Source organism: Magallana gigas, chromosome 2, assembly GCF_963853765.1.
Source record: "Magallana gigas chromosome 2, xbMagGiga1.1, whole genome shotgun sequence".
Classification (NCBI taxonomy): domain Eukaryota; kingdom Metazoa; phylum Mollusca; class Bivalvia; order Ostreida; family Ostreidae; genus Magallana; species Magallana gigas.
In genome coordinates this window covers 16,399,284-16,426,316 of record NC_088854.1, presented here as the reverse complement: position 1 = coordinate 16,426,316, position 27,033 = coordinate 16,399,284, and the positions used below count along the sequence as shown (strand labels likewise).

Below are 27,033 nucleotides of genomic sequence, written 5' to 3'. Positions count from 1 at the left end.
AAAATGAATGGCAAATTCTTCACAAAAAGGATTAACACTGATGGCGTATCCAATACAAACTTGTTCAGTCTACAAACTTAAATAGATATGGCTTGTTTAAGTGTTATAACTTTAATCGTTCATATTTCAGTGGTTATTGGACAAGTATCAGGTATGTTTTTACTCATAAGTGTAATAGAAGGGAGTGAATGTTCTATACCTTTTTGCAAAATTGTACCCGATGACCGACATGTACATATAGGCTAGATTAGCATTTGCATGTGCATGTACAGTAGTTGGCCATGAATGGGTTCGCAAAATGGCGGCGGCGTTAACAAATATTGTCCGCTTGGAAAGTTGAGAGTAAAACTTTACAGTAAATCATGAACGTATCGAGTTCAATTTTATCCGAATTAATAGTTTTATAGTTTTTGGATTGTTTTGTTTTATTTTCTGAATTATTCCCCTTTGGTAAACAATTTATCGTCTGCATAGAAACAATGGCCCCCACGGGAAAGAATTGACAAAAGAACAAAAAGAAATCATTTTATCTTTATCAAATAACGGTTTTTCAAGCTATAAAATTCAGGAATTCACTAATATAAACAGCAGAACAATTCAGAAATTTTTGAAAAGGGTGAACGAGAGAGGAACTACAGAAAACAAGCGGCGAAGTGGGGGTAAGAAAAAAACAACACCTCGAGATGAGCGAGTTTTATTTAGACGTGTGAAAGGCAACAGACGACAAACATTAAAAGATCTTACAAGTAGGTTTAATAACATAACGGGGTGTAATATATCTGAAAGAACTGTAGGAAGAAGACTATGTGATGATGGATATAGGAGGCGTGTGGTTTCAAAGCGAATTACTATCTCGCACGTAAATCGAGAGCGACGGAAACGTTTTTGTAGACAGAAATTAACATGGGCTGTCCGTGAAAATTGGTCTCGAGTCATCTTTAGTGATAAGACGAAAATTATGTTGGGTAACAACAATAAAATATACGTCTGGAGGAAGGCTGACGAACGTCTACGACCCGAGTGCTTGGGTGAATTTAGAGACAGGGATCGAGCGCACCTGCAAGGCATCTGTTATGTTTTGGAGGTGCATATCATACCATGGCGTAGGAACCCTTTCACCAGTTGACGGCAACATGAACACTGATAAATATATTTCTATCTTTGATGATTATTTATGGCCTGTGGTCGCACAACATTTCCCGAACCGACCCTGGATCTTCCAGGAAGACAACGCCCCTTGTCATGTGTCTGCTAGGGCCAATGCTTGGAAAATCACCAACAATATAAGCACATTACCATGGCCAGCCCAAAGTCCAGATCTGAACATAATTGAAAATGTCTGGGAAACCTTGAAATTCGCATACAGAGAGGAACATCTGAAATTAAAAACGCCGAAGACTTGAAACTGCATTGCCTATTCACTACATTCGCAGCTTGTATGACAGCACTCCACGCAGAATTAGAAGTGTAATATGCACAAAAGGGCAGATAACTAAATACTAAACAAGAAGGTAAGTGATTTATAATTTTAAGATCAAATATCGGAGTTTGATTTTAGCAGACGAAGTTTGTTTACATCGACGACGCCGCCATTTTGCAAACTCATTCATGGCCAACTACTGTACATGTATTTGCATAGTTAAGATCATGAGAAGAACGTAGCAGTTCGAAAGAATTTTCCAAATAATTTTGTCAGTTAACACAGTTTGAATATTGAACAATGATATAAGGTACCTCAAGACACGTTCTTTTTTTAAGAATGTACGCCACAAGGTGACAATTTTTATGTTTTGTTAATTTGTTTGTAAAAATCAATTAAGTTGAAGTTCATCATATTTAAGTGGTTAATATATGTAGAACTGCAGATTATGAATTCGTATCTGCCTGAGGCGATTGAATTTAGATATACCTCTTACGCATCATGTTATCTATCATAATCAAGTAACTTAATTAATTTCTTCTTAGTTGAGCCAACCTAACACAAAGGACTATATATGATAAGGGCCTAAAATGGCCCCCTAAAATGAACATCATCATTTTACTATCATTCTTTGTTTTCTTAGTACAGATATGTATGTGATATGTTTACATAATATTCATTTTGGTTCAAGTGCCCACAATTTAGAAATACGACATTGTAAAGACAACCTTTCCCGCCATTTTTGCATTTTTAGCGTAAAACAGCTTGTTTTCAAGCAGTTTTTCCTTCAGGAAACATAGAGCGCATTCTTGAACAAATAAAATATTTTAATCAGAGATGTATCTAGCCAAGACTAATAAGTGACAAAAAAATTTTCCTTGTTCAAGCATGCGCTCTATATTTCCCATTCGTAAATAGTTAAGAAAAATGTCAATTTTGGCTGATTTTGATTGAATTATAGAAATGGCGTCACTTCTGACGTCATATACTGCAAATGAGTGCAAATAAATCAAATAAATAGATGAAAAATACATTTTATATCAACTCTTCTAAAAAATTAGTTAACATTTTATTGTTCCTGAAACACTTAAAAAATGGCGAATTATGACAGTGGCCAAATTTAACTCTTATCATATATAGTTCTTTAAATTTTTTTTATAAATACACTTCTGATGTTAAATTAATTATATTTACATTCCTTATATTTTTTGCTTGTAAAGTGTGTTGAAAGCTATGGCAGTTATAACACTTTATTACATACTTAGTAATAAATACAGGTTTTTGGCATATGTGATACAGATGACATCACAAAATCCGTATCGGCCTCAGGGGCTGATACAGGTTATCAGCCCTCTAGGGCTGATACGGATCCGTATCACACCCCTTTCGGAACTCCTCTGCCTTTTTTCGCTTCGGCATTTTTGCATGTTTACAGACAAAAAATGAAATATTTTTAGTTGCAGTCGACATTTTTAAGTGCAGTTGAAAACTTAAAGTGCTAGCTAATGTTTAAAGCAGTCAACTTTTAAAACCTGATGAAATTCCTTTCTGTAGCTTCATGTTTGTTAAAACAAGAAGAACTCATATTTTTATTAATTTAAAATACATGTACATGTGCAGACTTTTTTCAAATAATATGAATTATCAATTTGTTCAAGTTAATATTTTTTTTTTTTAATTTATTACTAAGTATGTAATAAATATAATAATAGATACCCTTTTCCATATCACAGCTTGTATCAGCCCTCGACCAATATCATCCCTCGGGCCTTCGGCCCTCGGGCTGATATTGGAGTCTCAGGCAGATACAAGCTGTGATATGGAAAAGGGTATGTATTATTCTCTATGTAATGCACACATGGTACTCAAAGGTTAAAACGACAAGTTTAAATTTATTATGACAGCACAAACGTTGAACACTGTAAATTGCAATGTCACAAGCAAAAATCAATGTTTACGCTTGTGGCTGTTACTGTGACTCTTCCATTAATATGAACTTTCCTTTGGATAAGATAGGAATTTTAAGGTACGTATAAATCACATTTGCAGACAAGGCATGAATTTCTAAAAATGTAAATATAAGCATTGAATCATGATTTTTTTCAAGTATACAGTCTCATAACTGCAGCGATGTGTGCATACAAATTTTCATAACGTGCATGACTCAATGTATGCACACATCGCTGCAGTTATGAGACTGTATACTTCAAAAAATCATGATTCAATGCTATAGTGCAGTCAGACAGTCTTTAATACCATTAAACAGATCAAAGTCAAATATGCAAATATGTATAGCATGGATAATGTTCATTATTAAGAATATAAATGTATACCATTAGAATGTAATTAGTATAATTGCAACAACAAAACAGCTTTAGCATATTGCCTTAAGTCTATGCTTGCTACACTGAGTAAAGGTGCAAATATTTTAGTTTTATCAACAAGGATTATGAATACTCTCTCTCTCTCTCTCTCTCTCTCTCTCTCTCTCTCTCTCTCTCTCTCTCTGTACAACCCAATTATACAAAATTCACATATTCAAAAAATTGAACTTGTTCAGTATAAAAAAAAGAAACTAAGACTGCCTTTTGTTAGGTTTATTATTTCATGCATATCTGTTTTGGAATGTATTGCATAATATTACACAAAAGCACAGATAATCCATGCAAATATCCAGTGACTGAGAACCAATTATGTTACGTGTCAACTGAAATTGAATATTGAAAATGTAATTTGCAGGGGATTTGACTCAAACACTTCGTCAATATGACAGTGTCACAGATTTTGAGATACATAGTATATCTGAGAGAGACGTGTCTGGTATGTCAGTGCCAAGAAAGAGGGTAAAGTTTGCTGGAAATAAAAGGTATGTCAATATTACACATAATTTATATTAAGTTAAATGTACACAATTCATAACCTGTTAGTCTCTTTGGACACGATTTTACCAATTCGTTGTGATTTTTATCTTCCAGAAATTATTCTGTTATTCTGAAACCAGTAACAGGATTATTTGCTGATGACTTAAAGACAGTGTTTGATGATGGAAGTGGTAGAAGAAAATCATTTATTTTCAACAAAAATAATTTTTTTGAGGGTGTACTTGAAGGTATGTTAATTTACTTTGGGAAGAAAAATATACTTGGTAGATAAGAATATATGATAATCATGAAAGATAGAGTTCTTATAAAGATTAATAAAGAATAAGTAATAAAGAAAAATTCTATGGGTGTTGTGGTTGTTTTTTTTCTTTTGAGTGTAATATGATAGACAGCTGACCTGCAACAATTCATTTGAGACTGCTTGTATCTTTAGGTGACAAGAAAAGCAATGTGCATGCTTACTTTGACGAGGACAATACGATGACAGCAACCATCAGCTCAGAAGGGGAAGACATTGTTGTAGAGGTGAGGTAGATGTATGTGTGTGTAATATGTTTTGAGTGTTTCACTTAATCCTGATACTGTAAGAGATACTGCAATGCAGGGTATTAACTCACAAAGTTGACTTTGTTATATTGTTCAATGAATAAATTTGAAAATTTTATGAAAATGATATAAAATTTTCTGTTGTTAACTCAAAATCAATCTGATTGAAATTAGATCCTGGATGCTCCTGTTAATATGATATGTCGGTGTATGATCTTTATAAAGGATCTGATAAACTGGAGCATTGAGGATCTGATTTTAGTCAGATTGATTCAAAATATAAATAAACATTTAAAGCTGCTTGGTCCGATTTTTTTGTTTTTACAGTTTAAATTCTTTTTCTATACAAACCATTTATCTTAGAAAGTTATGGACTTTCTCCTATTTACACCAGCAGAATCAGTCTCCTTTCAAAGTTAGAAATATTCAAAGTAAATAAAAATAATTTCTTTTTGGGCAAACGAAAAAACAAACCAAAATGCATCATGGGAATGTTTAGAAAAGGAAACCGTTTGGTTTCGTCCCCCGAATAATTGGGGTTATTTAACTTGCATGCTATGCATCGATTGTAAAGAAAGCAAACTTCAGAAATATTAGCGAACAAAACGAACACATGTTTATTTGTAATTTGTCTGATCATTTCGACCTTTATTTAAAACGATGTCAAAGTCATAATACAACCATACCCGTCTCGTCGTCAGGGGTGAACTTTAACATGAGGCGAAATAACACGGTACCCTTTTGTGTCGTTTGTCTTGTTAGAAAATTTTGTACGTATTTTTCTTCATTGAAATTTGGCTTAATTGACTGGGAAAACTACTGCAATGTCTATCATTATACATATACTAAGCATAACCATCGTTTAAAAGCGTACATAAAATTTGATATAAAATCAGACCAAGCAGCTTTAAACAATATGCATTTTATAAGCAATATGAAATTCTATTTGTTGAATTTACTTTTCAAAGAAATAACTGTTCCAACCATTCAATTCACCAAGAGCAGTTTCAAAATTTGAGTTAGATAGCTTTACTGCTTAACTTAAATTCATTTGTTAGTTTAACCCATGCATATCAATCAGCCTTATTCCATTTAGAAGTCAAACAATATTTGAATTATTATCTGCATTAGTTTCTGTTACAAACATAATGTGATAAAAATGTTGGCCTCTTTTATTCTCTGTAAATACAAACACTGATGACTGCAATTTATTGCAAATTTTAATCAGATCACTATCTTTTTCCTTCTGCATATTTTGAATTACAACTTTATAAACATCAATTTCAATTTTTTTGTCCCCTGCCGCAACGCTGAGCGGGGACATAGAAATGCCAGGCGTCCGTCTTTTTGTAAGCGCTCTCATGCCTACAAATTTTGACGGATTTTCATTAAATTTATACCAAATGTTTATACTACTATAACCTTGGTCAAGTTCGAAATTGAGCATTGGTCGATACTTTTTGTTGGAGTTATGGGACTTTGACCCCAATAATGACTCCGTTTTATCCCAAAATTGACCTTGTAAGCGCTCTCATGCCTACAAATTTTGACGGATTTTCATTAAATTTATACCAAATGTTTATACTACTCATACTTTGGTCTAGTTCGAAAATCAGCATTGGTCGATACTTTTTGTAGGAGTTATGGGACTTTGACCCCAATAATGACTCCGTTTTATCCCAAAATTGACCTTGTAAGCGCTCTCATGCCTACAAATTTTGACGGATTTTCATTAAATTTATACCAAATGTTTATACCACTAATACCTTGGTCAAGTTCGAAAATCAGCATTGGTCGATACTTTTTGTCCCCCGCCGCAACGCGGTGTGGGGACATAGAAATGCCCGGCGTCCGTCCGTGTGTCCGTGGGTCCGTGTGTCCGTCCGTCACACTTTTTTGTAAGCGCTCTCATGCCTACAAATTTTGACGGATTTTCATTAAATTTATACCAAATGTTTATACCACTAATACCTTGGTCAAGTTCGAAAATTAGCATTGGTTGATACTTTTTGTTGGAGTTATGGGACTTTGACCCCAATAATGACTCCGTTTTATCCAAAAATTGACCTTGTAAGCGCTCTCATGCCTACAAATTTTGACAGATTTTCATTAAATTTATACCAAATGTTTATACCACTAATACCTTGGTCAAGTTCAAAAATCAGCATTGGTCGATACTTTTTGTTGGAGTTATGGGACTTTGACCCCAAAAATGACTCCGTTTTATCCAAAAGTTGACCTTGTAAGCGCTCTCATGCCTACAAATTTTGACGGATTTTCATTAAATTTATACCAAATGTTTATACCACTAATACCTTGGTCAAGTTCAAAAATCAGCATTGGTCGATACTTTTTGTTGGAGTTATGGGACTTTGACCCCAATAATGACTCCGTTTTATCCAAAAGTTGACCTTGTAAGCGCTCTCATGCCTACAAATTTTGACGGATTTTCATTAAATTTATACCAAATGTTTATACCACTAATACCTTGGTCAAGTTCGAAAATCAGCCTTGGTCGATAGACTCGATACTAGTATACTGCTTGACCGGCGGGGGACCCTGGAATTCTATTCTTGTTGTTGGAGTTATGGGACTTTGACCCCAATAATGACTCCGTTTTATCCAAAAATTGACCTTGTAAGCGCTCTCATGCCTACAAATTTTGACGGATTTTCATTAAATTTATACCAAATGTTTATACCACTAATACCTTGGTCAAGTTTGAAAATCAGCATTGGTCGATACTTTTTGTAGGAGTTATGGGACTTTGACCACAATAATGACTCCGTTTTATCCAAAAATTGACCTTGTAAGCGCTCTCATGCCTACAAATTTTGACGGATTTTCATTAAATTTATACCAAATGTTTATACCACTAATACCTTGGTCAAGTTTCTAAATCAGCCTTGGTCGATAGACTCGATACTAGTATACTGCTTGACCGGCGGGGGACCCAGGAATTCTATTCTTGTTATTTTTTGTATTTTTTGGCTTTTAGCCTGAATGGAGACACATGAGGTCCAAAAAGAAAAGCTCTGGAATGATTATGTACTCTGTCAAAGACATGAAATGGCCAAACACTGGAACAAACTCCAGTGGGTATGTATCTTTAGACAATAGGTTGATCTTTTCTGTGTATCTATCTGTGTTTCAAAGAGACCTGAGGGATTTTAAATCTGAATTTCTACTTTAAACTTTATGTGTTTTTTTTATTTGTTTACAGATACAACTTTTGTGGAGCTACACATGAAAACGGGAAGCATGATAGCAAAGAAATTATGTTCTCAAAACATATGGAAAGTTGGTGTCTCTTTATATTTACAATGCTTTGTCTATTTGAAATCAGGTTAAGCAAACATATCTGCATTGAGGGCAAACCACATATCAGCTGGTTAACATAGGATTGTCATTTGATATCATGCTTTATGTGCATGAAAAAAATGTATTCATCTTTCACAGCATGCATAACATTGTAGAAAATTTCAATGTGATAATTTCAATTAAAAACTTTGGTTTCAACCTTTAGGAAGTGTACCCTTTGTGCAAAATGTAAATTCATTTCAGTTAAATTGACAGGTGATGGCTCTCGGAATCATGCTTTGCATACTTACTGTTAATATTTTGTTGATATTTTGAAATTTTGCTAGATGATTGAAAAGAAACCAATAAAAGAATGTACTGGTATAAGATCACAGTTTATAATATACATGTATTCACTATTCTTGTCAATCCTGCAGACAACAATCATCATAGAACAAAGCGAGCGAACAACGTAAACTGTCGACTGATCACCGTAGCAGACTACAAGTTCTTCCAGAGCATGGGGAATAGAAATAAGTACACAACAGCAAACTACATGGTAAAAACATACATTATTTCTGTAATGTCTTTTATCAGTGCTTGTTACTATAAGCATAATTCAAATAGTAAACAACCTCCTTACTGCATATGGTAATTTCAATTTTTGGCATGAAAAGTACTGTTTCTCTTATTCTGTCGGGTATTTAATGGTCAGGACATTGTTTTGTAGGCTAGTGTGATCGCTAAAGCCAATTTGATTTACAAGAGTACAAACTTCGGTGGATATTCTGGATTAGGTTTTCTTATTTCTGAGGTGAGTCAAAGGAATTCAGACCCATTTAAGCATTCTTGTTTGAATTTATGATTCTTCATTTGTTAAGAGTTACAACCCTTTAACACAATGCTTGGTTATAGATGATCATTCACACTTCCCCCACGGTAGTCAGAGAAGGTGACTCTCATTACAATATGGAGAATGGGGCTTGGAGAAGTGACTCTAAAGGCCTGCTGCTTGTAAGTCTTTGTCTTGTTTTGATCATACATGTATGACATACCAGTATTTAGTTGATAACTTGGCTTACTGTGGAATCATTAGATTTCGTGGTGGCTCAATTTTCGTGGAATTCGTGGGTACCTCTCATCCACGAATTAACATCCTCCACGAATTAATAAATTAGGGTAATAAAGTGATATTTCCTTTGTAGGTTTTAGAGAATACATGAAATTACGTCCCCACGAACCTGTAAAATTTAAGCAATCCACGAAAATTGCCCCCCACAAAATTTAATGATTCCACAGTATCAGATTTGTTCATACAAGAGTTACTCCCCTTTATACAGAGTTTCAGTAGCTTTGCTAATCAGTGGAACGATTTCTGCCTGGCTCATCTCTTCACCCACCAGCCATTCGACAACAATGTGTTAGGACTGGCTTATATTGCTAGCTCTCGACCTAATGACGTTGGCGGTCTCTGCTCTCCCTGTAAGTATTCAGTAAATTTTAAACATTTTGTATCACCATTTTCCAAATGTTTATAACAGTAATTTATGTGTTCATACCTATTTGTTCTCCTCACAGTGACCACCTTGAATGGAGTGCAGAGGTCCTTGAACACAGGGTTCACCAGCACCATGTATTCCTCCGGTTCTACTGTCCTTTCCAGGCAAGCCGAGCTGGTCACTGCTCACGGTCAGTCACTCTCTCAGTCTTTCTCTTCTGCATATTGCATATAGGGTACCCCTTCTGCATATTGCATATAGGGTACCCCTATTGTACGGATAACTCCTCCTACAGTTTTCAAGATAGGAAGTTGTTCTTTTAGCATATCAATTGTTCATATATCAGAGGTGTGCATATTGCTAGGATTTTGATTTCTGATTATTTATGAAAAATACCAGCTGTGGAACTTAATTTTTGGCAAAATATTCCATATAGGGTATGCCTATTGTACAGATAACTCCTCCTACAGTTTTCAAGATAAGGTGTTGTTCTTTTGCAGATCAGTTGTACATATATAAGAGGTGTGCATATTGCTAGGATTTTGATTTCTGATAATTTATGAAAAAAAATCAGCTGTTGAACTTATTATTTGTGAAAAATGTTGCATATAGAGTACCCTTATTCTCTGGATAGGTAGTGTTCATCAATTCAGGGTTGACAAATGGATTATGAATACTGTTCACACAAAAGAAAACCCGGTTTGCTATCACATTGACAGCTTTTCTCTTGTTTATGGTATATTTCAGTATGTGATTAGAGAAGAATTAAGATAATCATTGCATTTCATTTTCAATAAATCAAACGGAATATGATTCTTATGTTGTACATTATTTTATTTTTCCATGATCAACTCTACCTGGTTTTGAATGAAATTTAAATCTGAGCAGAACTTGGTGAGTATAGATCATATAGTTTCTATTTTATTAAATGAGATTAGAAATAAGCTTTCATAGAATAGTTTAGTAAATTTCAATACCTATATAAATTTGGTACCAGTAATTTTATTCTTAATTGTGTACATCAGTTTTAAAAATGCTTATAACTTGTATCTATTCCTGTATTTTTTTTTTATCCCAAGGACACAACTGGGGGAGTGAACATGACCCTACTTCGGGGGATTGTGCCCCATTTTTTTTCGGAGGAAAATACCTGATGTATCCCTACTCTGTGTCTGGTGATGACTCCAACAATGATGTAAGATTTTCCTGTAATTAGTCTTAAAAATGAACAACAAATTCCGACTTAGCAGGTATTTGTACCTAAGTATGAATACAAAACATGCTATATTTTGTTTAAATACCTTCTCAGAAAATATATTTTTCTCAGCCTAAACCACTAATTTAGAATTACATGTAGATGTTATGATGTATCCATTAAGTAAGTCCCAGATTTGCAGGCACTCTATGGTGATTTATATAGTCTGTCTCTCAGTCCATCTGGTGTAAATCCAACCGTCTGTACCCGTCTAAAGGAAAACAGGTTATCATAATATTTAAGTTTTCTTAAAATTGAACTTATAATATAGTTTACCATAGCTTATTTCATTTTCTTGCAGAAATTTTCCAGCTGCAGCATTAATTATATTTCAAGAGTGCTCAGTACCAAAATTGGCTGCCTCTCTGGTGAGATTTCCCTTCAATTGGATTTTTAGTGCCATTATATTGATTTTGATGAAAACTTTCAAACTTGCAAGTTAAATTTTAAATATTGCAAAAAGAAAATATACATTGGAATCATTAAAATTTGTGATGGCTTAATTTTTCGGGGTGCTGTTACAAGTTCCGGTACAAACGAATCCACATAATTGCAATCATTTAAAAAGTTAAATAAATTGGCCATCACATATGATTCCATAGTAACTTGCAGATAGACAAACCTATTTTAAGTGCCAGTCAATATAATCATAGTTTTGATCAGCTGCTTTTTTTCATTTTTACCTCTAGGGTCAGCTACAGAGAGTTTGTGTGGAAACGGAAGGATAGATCAGGGAGAACAATGTGATGGCGGCTACTTAGGGAAGTTTGGACTAGATGAGTGCTGCAACCAAGATTGTACTTTCAACTCGAGTGTCAAACATGCCGTCTGCACGTAAGTTAACTCATAATGATTTTATTATAGGCTAGAAAAGGGCAAATTCAAAGAGACTTTTTGAAAGTCATAACACCCAACAACCCCACCACTCAAGAGAAAAATTTTTTTTAGGTACAAATAGAGTTGGAAGTATTATTTAAGAAAATATACTGATAGAAATGATCTAATATCTTGAGAGATGTAAATTGAACTGACTGGCAGTTTTCATGTGTTTGTCATTACAGACCAGCTAATTATGGTTGCTGCTCCTCCAGTTGCCAGATCCAAAGTGCCAACGTCTTCTGTAATGGAGCAGAGAAATGCAAACAAAATTCCTTTTGTGAATATCCTTTTTACTTTTAGTTGTCTCAAAGATGAAATAGCAGAGTTTTCGGATCTACTGTACATACACATTGTTTGTCTAGTAATACATGTACATACTGTAAATTCTTAATATTGAGCAAGTACTTAATTGCATGATTCCACTGTTTTGTATCAAATTGCGAGAATATAAAATTGCGACCACGGAACTTTTTTCTTATTGTTCAACACTCAAAAAATAATGGCAAGATTTTAAAATCCGCGAAGGGTATTTCTCGCAATTTTACGCGGATATTAATTCCTTGCGTTTGATTAGGAATCTACAGTATACATGTACTTAATTGTCATTGAAAATAGGAAAAGGTACTACATTTCTACTCTCCTTGTTCAGGTAAAACAACAGTTATAATTGTTGTAAGCAATCCAATATATATATTTTATTAAATCACATCGGTACAAACACATTTTACAATAATATACATCTAAATAAACCCGTAAAATAATATTTGTCCTTGACCTTTGAACTGGTACCAGTTTGTCCTGTCCAGTTGGTGCTAACAAACCTCATGGAACTGTTTGCCCTGGGTTAGTATTTCAATCTTTTAAGTTAAGCAAAACATGAAATTGGTTGGAAAATTTTTATTTGTAACTACATGTGTATTTATTATAATATACAAATATTGACTGGGGTTGAGGGCAACATTGATTATATTATCCACCGAGGGATGAAGTATTGCCCCAAGCAGAGGGCAATATTTTCGTCCCAAGGGGGCGAATATAATCAATGTTGCCCGAAAACAGAGTCAACATTTGTTTTGTTATATGAAGAAACAAACCAAAATTTAAGAAAGTAATTGAAAACAGATCGCCGTAATTTTCTCAGCTCAACAAAGAATTCATGAGTTCAATTTTGTGCATAGTTCATTTTCAAAATATCCTCCGCATCAAACGGTGACTGCTGATATTCCGCCAACCGTACGAATTTACATACAGATGTTCTACCTGATTTTCCTTCACAGTAATTCGCAAATCCTTATATCCGTTATGATAGCAAACCGTCGCATTGTGCATCCATTGTTTACTTGCCTTGACTGACTATCTATTATGATGTCACCTTGTTTTGGAGTCGCGAAAGGTTATTTACGTCATCGTTTACAAATCAACAAATCAGAGGTGATTATTTGAAATAGAGGGAATGTTCTCTAGATATTATTCCTAGCCGGTCAATATAAAAAAAATATTGACTGGTCAATATTTTTCGGAAGAGCTAATATTACAATTATTGATTATTCGTCTATATAGAGTTATATAGTGAGAATATACTACTGAGTATAACAATATAATATATTCTTTTTTTGTTTGTCTAGGGGATTTTGCAATGCAGGAAATTGTCAGCCTTTCTGTGAATTCGCTGGTCTGACATCATGTGCCTGTTCTGATGGTAAGTCATGTGTTAAAATAGAGATGTTGTTTATAAATTGACTGTACATGTATATCCATGGAAAGCAGTTCACTCTATAATTACTCTACCCACACATTCTGAAGTAGGCGTATGTAACCTCAGTAACATACCTTACCCAAACTAAAACCAAAACTGACTTTATCAAAAAAATTTACAAAACTTTTCTTGGTTTTTTTATTCACGAAAATTATTGCTGATCATTTGCCCAGATATGGAAATGCTACAGTATATCAGATTTAATCTTCTTTTAGTGGCCAACTCCTGTCGCCGTTGCTGTTTTAATTCTGTTGCCGGGACGTGTTCTCCCTATAACAGCACCGTTTACCTACCCAATGGCTCGCCTTGTTCCACGGGGTACTGTTCAGGGGTGCGTGATGTTTTTCTTATATTCATGCATTGGTATTTCAATAGTGTATAAATATGTTAATGATTTATATTAGTGAATTTTTACAGTGTTTATAATAATCAAAACTCTGATATTTCCAAAATCAACAAGATGCTGTCATTAGACAGTAATACCCGCCCCAAGCGTTTGCCCCTAGATAACACTGTTTTGTACCAATTTAGTTAAAAATGAAGGCCACATGCAAGCTCTGGCAATACATTTAAAAATTATTATTTTCATAACTGAAGGATGAGATCCCTTCCCATATGATAATATGAGCAGCACTTTATGTGCAATTTGGGGTTGAACTGTTTGCAGTGAATTTTCAGGTAATCAATAATCTTAACATTTCATGTCATAGAAAGTATAATGGTTTTATATAATTATTACAAACAAAATTAAAAATTAAATTACGCCCCCTCCCCATGGCGGTTGCCGGTTTTAGATTTGCTTCTGTGTGCCTACATGTACATCATCGTGTGCACAGATTTAGAGAAGGGTCCAACCCCCCCCCCCCATGAAAATTCATTTATATCAATAGTAAAATTACCAAAAATACACCTTGGACCCCAATGCTCTTACAGACATGTAAATGCTCTAACCCACTGCGCTTCAATGTTAGGTAACATTATTCGGGGGGTAAATATTTAATTAATATTTAATATACTTTATTTTTTATCTCAATAGGAAGTATACATCACAAAATGCAGGTGTCCTGCACCACCTTAATGCTGTTATTTACCTAATAAAATGGTGCAAGTGGATTTGAAGAATAGGTCATAAAAATACATTCATGTTATAAATAACTGATCTTTGTCTGAAGTTACGTACACAACACAGATCTGCAGGTCTCATTAGCGGGTACTAGTTTTACCCAGCTCTTCGATTAGATGGGTTCACGTGTATACATACATGTCTTTGTTTTCCATATGCAGAAAAGGATTAGTTAAGATCAGCTAAAGGAATTCATTATTGTGTTTTAATTGGATTATCATTCTGATGTTTTATGATTCATCGTTCATCTTTATTAATTATCGTTTTCACTCATTTGTTAACACCACTATACATTATAATAACGGTAATTAAAAAATGGTATTTGTCTTTAATCAATTAAAAGTTTTACCGTTCCGTTTTTATAAACACATCGTCACATGGTTCCATATATGACACTAATGGGAAGATAACATTGCACAGTAAAACAGAAACCAAATTTGAATCGAAAAAAATTATTGCAGTAAGTCCGGGGAATTTTTTTAAGTTTTATTATTTTATTAGTAAAGAGTTGTTAGTGGAAAGTATAAATAAGAAATATTTTATGGTCAAATTCAATCTTAAAATACGTAATCGGCAATTATCAATACTAATGTTTATACAGTAGGCTGACATCGGTTTTACTATGTAATAATCATTCCCCAAACTGAGATCTATACGGCGTGTTCACTCCCACCTGTGTATATAAAGAGTACCGTTATAAGAGTGATTAAAGTTCATTGATTAATTATTGTCCAATTCTTCGATTATTGTTAAATAAAAATTTTAGGAAACGTATGTATGTCGTATATCTAAGCTTTCTGCACTTGAGATCCCTCTTTGAAGTCCGATACGAGACAGGTGCATGCTTCTGATACCGGAAATTGTTAAACAAACATTGACTACGCGCCGAGTCAACAGGTGGCTGGTTACGTAATGGCGAATACACTGGCGATGGTCAGAGTGGATAATTATTTTAAGGAAATAAAATATTTCTGACAAAGTAAGTTTAGTAGTTTACTCTCATACAACTTGCATAACACGCGATATTGGGAATTGTTTACAATGCAAGCGACTTTATAGATGTTACTGGTATTTGAAAATATGATGCATAAGTACAAAGCGTAATTGTTTAAATGTAGATCATTAATAATAATTGGAAGCAATATCGGGGACATCGTGGCATCATACATTGATAATGTTACTGCAGTTTTATACGCCATTTTGAAGTGGTAAGATCGACGTATCGTCTGAATCGACGTATCGTAGGAATTTGTTAAAATTTTGGCTAAAAATGGGCAATTCGACTAGTCATCCGCATCGACTATTCGTCCGAAAAATACGAACCATTAATCATAGATGCTTGAGATTTTAAAACACTCTTTGTTTAGACATGCCATATATTGGGATTCATTTTTCAACAAATCAGACGTCAACTATGTATTGAATGGTGACTTTATTTTTTTTTTAGCCTAGATTTTCAAACAAATTTTTGTCACAAATTTCTCAGCAGCTATTAATGGCAGATGCTTGAAATTTTGATACATTTTTTCTTTAAGATAATCATGTGGTTGGATTCATTTTTGGACCAAACAGTCGTCAGCTTCCTGTTGAATGACAACTTTGCTTATTTTGGTTATTCACATCAAAATGAGGGTATCACTAGTGAGCATTGGTTCACAGATATCTTGTTTTTTCTGGCTTTTAGATCATAAATCCTGAAAACTAGGTCATCCTATAGTTCTCTTGAACCAGAAATGATTGAATTTAGGTCCAAAAAACAATAGATGTAATTTTATAAGCAGGTTATATTTCACGAGACCAAACTAATCATTACTCTTTTATTGTGTTAAGTCTGTGTGGTGTGTTTTATGTTTAATTATATAACCATTTTTTTAATGAAACTTTTTCTTTTAGGGGGTTTGTGTGGAAACAGATCCTTCTCTAAGTGAGAGGTTCTTTGAATTGTTGGATAAAATCAGCATTGACTTCTTAGGTTAGTTTTTCATTTTATATTTTTTTTTTCATTAAAACAATTAAATTTTACAAATTTTATTCTTAAATACTGTATAAATACCCTTATTCAATTTGGTTTGGGCGGTCTTACTAAACAGAGAACTCTAAAGAACTCTAGAGAACCCTAGAGAACTCTGGGATTTTTTCATTTAAGGAGGCCGATTTGGGTTTTTTTGCGGAAAAACTACAATAGCATAACTCTTTATTTTTTAACCATATGTAATTTAAACCAACTCTAGTTTATTTGCGAAGGTTCATGAAAATCGACCGTCTGGTTCTTTTTAGGGACCATCTCAAAATAGAGGTACATTTATTATAGGAATATATAGGAAACTGCATTTTCCGCACATCAAAGCAGTTTTAAAAAAATACTACATTAGCTTTTTTTCTCAAATTGTTATATATGATTAGTAATAGCTTTTCCTACCTTATATGTAAAAAACACAAAATTCTACAGTCTGGTTTTTAGTGGGGGGCCATCTCAAAATATATTAAAATGCACCAAATTTTGCTATATATTTGGATCATCACGAATGATGATTGGTATAATGGATTCATTCCAAAAATGAGGAAAATGTCCTCGAGGATAGCATCATTCTGTATATAAAATTTCAACAGCGTACAATTTTTACTTTTTCTTTTATGTTATTTCTTGTAACGTACTCCTACATGATCCTTTGAATAATTTAGTCTCCCTCAACTTGATGTTTTGCGTGAAATAATTAATATTTACTTAAACCCAAATATTTTTAATATATATTTCGACTAAAATACAACTTTTTTATCATATAAAATGCAAAAATAGGTTCTAAATACTTTAAATATGAAAAAATCCCCAGAGTTCTCTAGAGTTCTCTAAAGTTCTCTAGAGTTCTCTGTTTAGTAGTACCCTGGTTTGGGGGTATAATACTAATTAATCACTTTCTTTGAATTCTACAAACGGTACACATATTGGAAAATTAAAATCTAAAATATGTTTTAACATACATCTCATTTATTATAAGTATTGTCAACAAATTCATGAGAGATTTATTTGTCATTTCAGCGGAAACTTTCAAAACCAACATGGTTGCCATTATTCAGGCATTTTCCCTTGTCTTGTTTATTCCCCTTTCTTGTGTGGTTTGGTGCAGGGTGAGTAGCTTAACATGGCTGATCTCAAGCTAAACACATGTTGTTCATTTGTGAACTCCTTATGTGACAATAACTTAAATATTAAAATTACCTTGGACCTGTATTGAATTCTCATTTACATACTCTAAAGCATTTTTTAGCTCACCGAGACGAAGTCGGGGGGAGCTTATGCTATACCCTCGGCGTCGGCGTCGGCGTCGGCGTCCGGACCTGGTTAAAGTTTTTGTTGCAGGTCCTGTATCTAACTTATTACTTGTCCTATCTTCACCAAACTTGCATGAATGATGCATCTGGACCTACTAATGGACTTGAGAGACTTGGATGCTGAATCTGGGCCATGAATTTCAGATGCTGGAGGAGGTTAAGGTGTTTGGAGCAGGTTAAAGTTTTTGTTGCAGGTGCCCTTTGATAGCCATTTCTAAGTTACTACTGGTCCAAACTTCACCAAACTTGCATAGATGGTGTGTCTTATGATACTGATGCACCTGACAGGCTTGAATGCTGAATCTGAGCCATAGGTTTCGGATGCTGGATGAGGTTAAGGTTTTTAGAGCTGGTTAAAGTTTTTGGAGCAGGTGCCCTCTGATGATTATATCTTACTTACTACTGGTCCTTACTTCACCAAACTTGCATGGATGGTGTGTCTTATGATACTTTTGCACCTGACAGGCTTGAATGCTGAATCTGAGCCGAAGGTTTCGGATGCTAGATGAAGTTAGGTTTTTCGAGCAGGTTAAAGTTTTTGTTGCAGGTGCCCTTTGATAGCCATTTCTAAGTTACTACTGGTCCCAACTTCACCAAACTTGCATAGATGGTGCGTCTTATGATACTGATGCACCTGACAGGCTTGAATGCTGAATCTGAGCCATAGGTTTCGGATGCTGGATGAGGTTAAGGTTTTAAGAGCTGGTTAAAGTTTTTAGAGCAGGTGCCCTCTGATGATCATATTTTAGTTATTACTGGTCCTAACTTTACCAAACTTACATGGATGGTGTGTCTTATGATACTGATGCACCTGACAGGCTTGAATGCTGAATCTGAGCCATAGGTTTCGGATGCTGGATGAGGTTTAGTTTTTTTGGAACAGGTCACATGTTTAATATATGTAGGTAATAGCACTATTTCAAACTTGCATATATGATCTAACTATAATATAAATGAATGGCAGAGGTAGCTTCAGATGCAGAGCCTGATCTCCATTATCAAGGATGCTAAAAAATATATCTTAGTTATTTCTGGTCCTAACTTCACCAAACTTGCAAGGATGGTGCGTCTTACGATACTGATGCACCTGACAGGCATGAATGCTGAATCTGAGCCATAGGTTTCGGATGCTGGATGAGGTTAAGGTTTTAAGAGCTGGTTAAAGTTTTTAGAGCAGGTGCCCTCTGATGATTATATCTTAGTTATTACTGGTCCTTACATCACCAAACTTGCAGGGATGATGCATCTCATGATACTGATGCATCTGACAGGCTTGAATGCTGAATCTGAGCCATAGGTTTCGGATGCTGGATGAGGTTTAGTTTTTTGGAACAGGTTACATGTTTTATAGATAATAGCTTGCATAATTGATTTAACTATAATATAAATGAATTGCAGAGGTAGCTTCAGATGCAGAGCCTGATCTCCATTATCAAGGATGCTAAAAATTCTCCTACCTCACTCAAACCTGCTTGATAGATGTGTTTGTTGCTAAATGATTTAACATGATTCCTATGATATAGTATTCTATGATATGATACACTATTGTTTTATATGATACAATGTAATATCATACATTATATTGTAAAAAGTTATATGATATGATATGATATTGTATCAATTTTTTTGTACATTATTATATGATATTGTATTATGATATTGTTATGTATAGTATTGTATATTATTATACAATATTGTAGAATATGATATTGTATAATATATTTTTTTATCGAATGATATTGTTTCATATTATATTGCAATATATGATATTGTATCATATGATACGATATTGTATATTATAATTATAGCATATCGTATGATACAATATTGTATAATATGATATTGGTTTATATAATATATTGTTATATAATACATGAAATTGTATTATATGATATTATAAGATATCATATAATATGATATTGTATAATATGATATTGTATCATATCATACAATACAAAATTATACTATATTATACAATATAATATCATATGTTACAATATTGTGATGTATTATGTGATATGATATAGTATCAAATAATGCTATATTGTATTTATATTAGATATTATGATATTGTATTATGTGATTAAATACAATAATGTATAACACGATACAATGTCATATTATATGTTACAAAATCATATTGCATCAATATTTATTACAGTATTATATTGTATTAAATGATATATATTGTAAGTATCATTGGATGCAATATCATATTTTATATTATTGTATTGATAAACATTGTATCTTATAATAATGTATGAAATGAACATAGGATTATCATACAATTTTTTTACATATGATATACGATATTGTGTCAAAACAGTATCCATGAATATCCAAGATCATTAACTATGATTTTCATATCATATGATAAAGGTGGTTTTAAAGGTGATGCCTCATAAAGTTGATGCCTCGTCTCGGTGAGCTTTGTAATCTGTGATTACCTATGTTTCTGATTTATCATGATCTTTTATTCTTTAATTTCTACCCAAAATTTCTTTTAGGATCGACAAAAGCAGAAGCTGCTGAGGAAAGAAATGAATGCAAAATGCAGATTTGTAAGTTTCATTATAAATTCTTAGAAAGTTTGAATAACAATTTAAGTCAGGCCTTCCATTTTTGTAGAATTTTTTTTCTTACGTTAAATGATTACAAATGCTTTACAGGATAGGACCCTGACCTTTGATGAGGACAAGAGACAGGTCAAGAGGAAGAAGAAGATACCTCCAAAGCTTGTCCCTGCACCTCTTGAGGCTGTACATTACCGAATGGGGTCACGAAGAGGTTCCCGCAAAAACCAGATTACCCCCCACCCTAGTTACTAGTCCCTACGCAACTGATTACAGTGTAAATATAGAGTTGGGTTTTTTTGTGAATTTTTTTTAATCTAATATGTGTAGTCTCAATTCTGTGATATTTGTGATGGCAGTGTATATGCATAATACTTTTAAGATGTATTTTTGTACCAAAGTTTCTGCATGTATCACCTTATTTAGGTATATGCATATTTGTAAACATTCCGTGTTGGATAAATTCACTCTCGTAAATTCAGTGACATATACATTTTGATTTTTTTTTTTTTCAAATGTTATGTGTGATGAATGTGTGTTGATGTTTGTGCCATTTGATTTTTTATATTAATTTATATTCAGATACTGTTATTACAGATACATGTCTCTATAATGATTAAGAAGTTTTACTAGCAGCATTTTATACATTTATTTACTGATACATGTACTAGCGTTTTTTAATCTTATCATTTTAACATCACTTTAAAAAGATTTCTTTTTCATAAAATGTTTTTTACAATTGAAAAAAGTTGAAATTTAGAATTTTAAAAGATACGAAAAAATGAAATCACTGATTATGATAGCATTTATGGTTATTTTGTAAACTTAACAGTAAACAGCAGTTCTGGTAAACTGGAATTGTGTCAAATAAAAATAATTTGAAAGATAAATAAATGCGTAATTACAATGTAGTATGAAAATATTTAATATTGAAATAGATACATCCCATGTGTATTGCCATGTGGTAGTACAATTGAATGATACTCCAACCTGCTTATAATACTTGAAATTATTTTATTTTCAAAAACATTAGTGATGCAGACTAGTGTTGAATTTAAATTCATCATACATGTATTCATAAGTGTTGGTGATTTTTCAATGTTATACTTTTGCAATTTCTTTTCTCTTGTTACTTTATTTTTTTTTTAAGACATTAATTGTATGCTAGTATTTAAGTATATAGTTTTTCATTTCACAAGTTTAAAAATAATGTTTCTAATTTCATCAATCTAGTGCCATTTGTTATTTTGTCATGATAAATAATATGGTTATATAATATCGAAGTATTTTTTTAACTGTGAAAGGGGTAAAATTATTTTTTTATCGGTAATCTTAAGTCTTTCTTTCTGTTAGATTCTGGTCTCTTATATGGCCAGAAAGGTGTTCCTGATTCTTAAGGAACCTAATAAATGATAAAGTTGACCCTAAAATTTTTATCAGTAATTTTTTTGAAATATTTATTCTTGGTTCACTCTTTAAAAATTCCAGATCATTTTCTCCTCTGCATAAAAGAAAATGCTTAAGGAATATCAACAGTAAATAACTATAAATCTGTGTTTTAAGAATATCAAGTAGTTTTACGAGGGACCATCTAAAAGGCCAATTGATAAACACCAATGAAATTTTAAAATAAAACTGTTTCTCTGGACATAGCTGTGCATTTAAGACATCTTATTGTATCCATTATTTTCTATCTGTCTTGGAAAACAATGGATGTTTAATAATTCTACTGTTTGCATTTTTCCGACAGAGATTTTCTGTAAAGGAAAGACCTATAGTACGTTGTACCAAATGCATAATATTTTTACAGTGTTAGACATTTTTTATACATTTTTAGAATAAAAATTAATATTACAATCAGTAAGTAGTTGACTTTCTCCTTTACTTGCTGTTCAAATTTGTAATAAATTCTCATAATATGAACGATTAATTAACTTTGCAAAAGGCATCTGAAAATTGATATATGTACATCTACAGAGTGTGATTCCCTCTATTTCTTATGGAAACTTATTGTTAATTCATAGCTCTATAGAAACAGACAGGTCTGAAATCTACACACCATGTTTATTAATTGGTCTAAACCTATAGCGACCTAAGAAAATTCATGGACTGTGTGAAATATCAGACTCAAATTCCATTAGGAGACAATTTGGCTGTTTCTTTTAGCTATCATATTGATTTACATTAACAGTAATTTAGTTAATTGAGCTTACTTTTTACAATCAATTTATTAATTTGTTAAAAAAAATATGTAAATATAAACAATTAAGCACTTTCTTTGATGATTTGATCATTGCAGAAAAAATTTACATAACCTATGTTGTGGGTTATGTATTTTCTGTGTAATATGTTGCCACCTTCATATCACACACGAACCATCAAAGAAAGCATTTTATTGTTTAAAATAACTCTACTGGATCACAAGATGGCTATTTTTTTCCTCTTGGAAAATATTGAGAGCTGCATGCTTAAGTTGAGTGCCATGGAGATGCACAAATGTATTTTAGAGGACATGCTCGCCCTATGATTCTAAGATAAAAGGATCGAGTTAGAGCTACAGTACAGATAAGACCCAACCTAACATAATTAAAGTAAACCCCTGGGTTTACTTTCAGGGTTTACTCTGGGTTTACTTTCAAGGTTTATTAGAGTGGACCCAGAGTAAACCCAAAGTAGACCCAGAGTGGACACTGAGAGTTAACCCGGATGAGAAGTACATACAGCTCCTGTGGTAATTGATTCTTATGACTTTCATGAAGTCCAAAAGAACAATTTAGACAAAATAGAAATATCAGATTCAACTACAAATTTATTTCTATCTTGATCCTTTTTAATCATTTTCTGTTTTTTAAAATAGGTCAATTTTTACAATTTTTTTCTTTTTTGGGGGGGGGGGGGTATGCATACACTTTACTGGTAAAAAATTAGCTTTGATAAATCCCTGATTACTTGCAGTGTTCAGTTTTAAACATGAAAATAAAAGAAACATATAAATATAACAGGATAAATGCTTACAGGTTTTTTTTCAGATATATTTAGCACTAGCTGCAAGCAAAATTGAAGCTCTCTCCCTCTTTCTCTGATGGGTGGGGTTATATTATTGTAGCTAATTGACAGCATAGGCATTGGTAGTTCTTAATTATTTTTTTCAAGAAAAAGGTGTTTTTGATGTCATGAAGGTCAAGATCTTGTAAATGAAAGGGGCTTACAGTTTACTGAAATTTGATATATGAATTCCTTCAATGATGCTTTATAACGATAGCTTGGGTAAAAATCGGTGTCTTACAGACTGTCATTTTCAAGGAAATATGAAGGAAACCGGCTACAAATGTTGATTTTTTTTTCAGTTTGTGACAAATGAAATATATCCATAATGCTTACAGTCTCTCTAAAAACGGAATATGAAATGGTCTTGACTTAAATTCTTTAAAACGATATATTAAATTGAACATGGTATCGGGATTAAAATTCTTGAGGCTATATATCTTTTTTTTTTACAGAGATGAATACTGTACATACAGTTCAGAAACTGTACCTATGGAATCATGAAAGGTGTCATATGAAGCAGTAAACACAACGCATTTGTAAAGATATTTGACTGATTTTTTTCACGTGAGCTATGTAGCCTATGCCCCTCTCAATTTGAGAGTTGTCTTTCTTTGAACATTACTATTCCGGAAGTTGACATTTTCTACACAATATGGCGGATCAAGATGTAAACAATTACTTGACAACACGATATTTTACACTGATTTTGATTCATTTAGTGAATATTTTCTGAAAACTTCGTATTTTAAAGAAATGTCTAGGGCACAATCGCGTATGTCAGCCCGAACGGGAGGAGGTTCAAGGGCAGCTTCGGCAAAAAGTACCAAGAGCGCAAGACATCATGTGGTCATTCACTCCACTGTTCTTCCCATGTCTAAAGCTTATCTTGGGAAGGAATATGAACAAAGACTAGCAAACGCCGCCGGTGAAGGAGACTTAATCGCTGTAATCAAAATCTTAAAATTTAATGTTAGTCCGGACTCCAGGGATGAAAACGGACAACCTGCGCTTGTTAAAGCTTGCATGGGTAAGGGAACAATGTGGTAAAACTTACAAAATCAAAAAAATTCTAGGTATTAACAATGTTAACAAATGTACCGGTACAACCATTGCTAATTTCAAGTGTCAATCAATTCATCCCACCAAACGTATTTCATTTTGAATAATTTAAGCCTTTTCAATATTTTATAGGAGGTCATGCAGAAGTTGTATCAGTTTTACTGGAAGCAAAGGCAAATCCCAACATCAGGGGTATCTATAATGCAACCCCTCTCCATGCTGCTGTCAAAGGTAATGCCACACTTATAAAATCTGCTGCAATCTCTGAAGTTAAAGACTTGCAGTCATAAACTGTATAGATTAATTCAAGGGCGTAGCTTCCATTGTGGCAATGAGGTAACTGCCTGACTAGAATTTGTTTGACCATCAATGGGATTTTCCCTCCCACATAGTAGAAATTCTATTCTACAGCAATGCTATTATGTTGGCGGACTCTGACTTTTATCCCAATTTGCATGTCATATTCCGCATTTTACTCACTATGCCAGTTGGTTCAGTCCCTAATGCGAGCGATTTTTCTCCGCAATGAGACGCTTGAAATATTGGGGAAGGTCAACAATGACCGAGGACCGTCTGGTTGTCCTTGCCTTACTTTTTGTTCACAGGCACAAAATGGTCACAGTTGACAATATTCTCACAAAATTTGCAAACTCCGTAAAACGCCTAATCGACCCATTAAAATTTTGAAGTATTGAACAACGATTAAAATAAAAATGATCATTCATCTAAAATAAGTTTTATTTTAAGTTTTAATTTTTATTTTAAAATTCAAAAATTTGTATAAGACAATACTGTGAATAGATGCTGGTCTGAAATGTTAAATAACAAAACTTCGTTCCGAACAATGGGTTTTTTCACATTCTAAAACTCCCTAACTCCCACCAGGGCTCTGCCCTGGACCCGCTGGGGGCCTCCGGCGGCCCCCAAAACACCCTGCCGCAATAAATTTGCCTCACTAGAATAGTATCTCAAGCTACGCCCCTGTATTTACATATGTCATTTACCACTAACATTTTAAGACAACAATTATTCAACTTTGTTTTATAAAGACCAATTTATTCTGTCTCTATTATACCTTCACATTTTGCCCACATATTTTCATTTAATATACAGCTTATTAATTGGCCCCTGAAAAATCAATTTCGATTTTGTAAGAATGACATTAAAATGGAAAGCATTGAATCAGATGTATTCATACAATGTGTATGAACAAATTAAATGGATTAATGTGCAACACTGGCGCCAGATAGCTTTGTTCTAAATAAAGATTCAGGGAACCCAGTTTGAATCCTTGTTTGGTCTGTCTGTCATTATGTCTTCCATATGGCATTACATAAGGTGCCTTGGCCATGCAACCCTTAAAACTTGACAGGTTAATTCCTGCCAGGGGAAAGAACCAGGGATGTCGATCTTTGAGAGCAAAGACTATTATCGAAGGGAGATGAATGTGACTGTAAGACTAGCTCCATCGCTGGCACTTTATATATATCAATTAGTTTGACCACCTGACTAGAGATTTAGGGGGGCTTTGCTTCCCCATCTGGTCCGTCATTATTTCTCTTAAACTATATTGAATGCCATTTTATAGCAAGAATTATAAGAATTTAAATTTAACAAAATTAATGTTATTATAGCTAGACAGGAATATACCACAATTAGTAACTTGCAACAATTTACAAAATGGAAAAAAATAACTGAATATTAACTAACTTTTCGCTTTCACCTTCTTCTTCTAGGTCAAAATGTGAATTGTGTGAAACATATTATATTGGGAGGAGGTCAGTTAATTCCGCAGACAACGTCAGGACTTACTCCACAAGACATGGCAAAATACGGGTCAGAAATCTGGGAAATAATCGGGGATGCCAGGAAAGGAGATATGCCAGAGATTGAGGAAATCAGCGAGGTGCCAGAAATACCCGACTATGCTCTCCCAGATGGAGCAGCCAAGAAAAAGAAAGGGAAGAAAGGGAAAAAAAGCGGAAAGAAAAAGGGTGGGAAGAAGGGAAAGAAAAGTGGCAAAAAGAAAAAGAAGAAAAAGTGACATATAGATGTATAAAATAACCATAACTCTTTCAATATTATAAAATGAAAGCCTTGTGTTTATAATATAAGTATGACTTTTTTGCATGAAGGGATCTACTATAACAGTATCTTACTTATTTCTTTACATACACTATATTGCAGATAGTTTCATGAAGTTAAAACAGTTTATTTCTAATCACTAAATAACTACCAGTAATTGGTTTTTTCAATGGATTCAAATTTTTGTTTTGTTTCAAAACAGGAACATTTATTTTTATAATATTTAAATATGACTCAAATAGATAATATATTAGATTAAAAATAATTGTTTCAGATGA

At 33.4% G+C, this 27,033-nt stretch overlaps 2 protein-coding genes across 2 annotated transcripts; both read left to right on the top strand.

Annotated features, from left to right (window-relative positions):
* On the top strand, positions 1-22,423 carry LOC105338464 (ADAM 17-like protease). The gene is made up of 22 exons (XM_066076959.1): positions 1-151; positions 4,160-4,286; positions 4,396-4,529; positions 4,736-4,827; positions 7,847-7,947; positions 8,072-8,148; positions 8,586-8,707; positions 8,879-8,962; positions 9,064-9,162; positions 9,489-9,630; positions 9,727-9,876; positions 10,727-10,842; positions 11,204-11,270; positions 11,592-11,736; positions 11,964-12,062; positions 12,565-12,624; positions 13,407-13,480; positions 13,753-13,868; positions 16,554-16,632; positions 17,698-17,786; positions 20,498-20,551; positions 20,660-22,423. Exons 1-22 carry the CDS (start codon positions 88-90, stop codon positions 20,816-20,818), a joined length of 2,250 nt encoding a protein of 749 aa, XP_065933031.1. The 5' UTR covers positions 1-87; the 3' UTR covers positions 20,819-22,423.
* Positions 22,424-24,239: 1,816 nt separating this feature from the next.
* LOC105338463 (protein phosphatase 1 regulatory subunit 16A) lies at positions 24,240-26,861 on the top strand. The gene is made up of 3 exons (XM_011443608.4): positions 24,240-24,638; positions 24,803-24,901; positions 26,407-26,861. Exons 1-3 carry the CDS (start codon positions 24,365-24,367, stop codon positions 26,712-26,714), a joined length of 681 nt encoding a protein of 226 aa, XP_011441910.3. The 5' UTR covers positions 24,240-24,364; the 3' UTR covers positions 26,715-26,861.
* Positions 26,862-27,033: the final 172 nt, after the last annotated feature.

Excerpts from the sequence above, each read along its gene's own strand:
- LOC105338464 (XM_066076959.1), top strand. The coding sequence starts at position 88 with ATGGCTTGTTTAAGTGTTATAACTTTAATCGTTCATATTTCAGTGGTT. Across the intron at positions 7,948-8,071 it reads ACTGGAACAAACTCCAGTGG|ATACAACTTTTGTGGAGCTA; the intron begins GTATGTATCTTT and ends ATTTGTTTACAG. Across the intron at positions 9,631-9,726 it reads TGGCGGTCTCTGCTCTCCCT|TGACCACCTTGAATGGAGTG; the intron begins GTAAGTATTCAG and ends TTCTCCTCACAG.
- LOC105338463 (XM_011443608.4), top strand. The coding sequence starts at position 24,365 with ATGTCTAGGGCACAATCGCGTATGTCAGCCCGAACGGGAGGAGGTTCA. Across the intron at positions 24,639-24,802 it reads GCTTGTTAAAGCTTGCATGG|GAGGTCATGCAGAAGTTGTA; the intron begins GTAAGGGAACAA and ends AATATTTTATAG. Across the intron at positions 24,902-26,406 it reads TCTCCATGCTGCTGTCAAAG|GTCAAAATGTGAATTGTGTG; the intron begins GTAATGCCACAC and ends TTCTTCTTCTAG.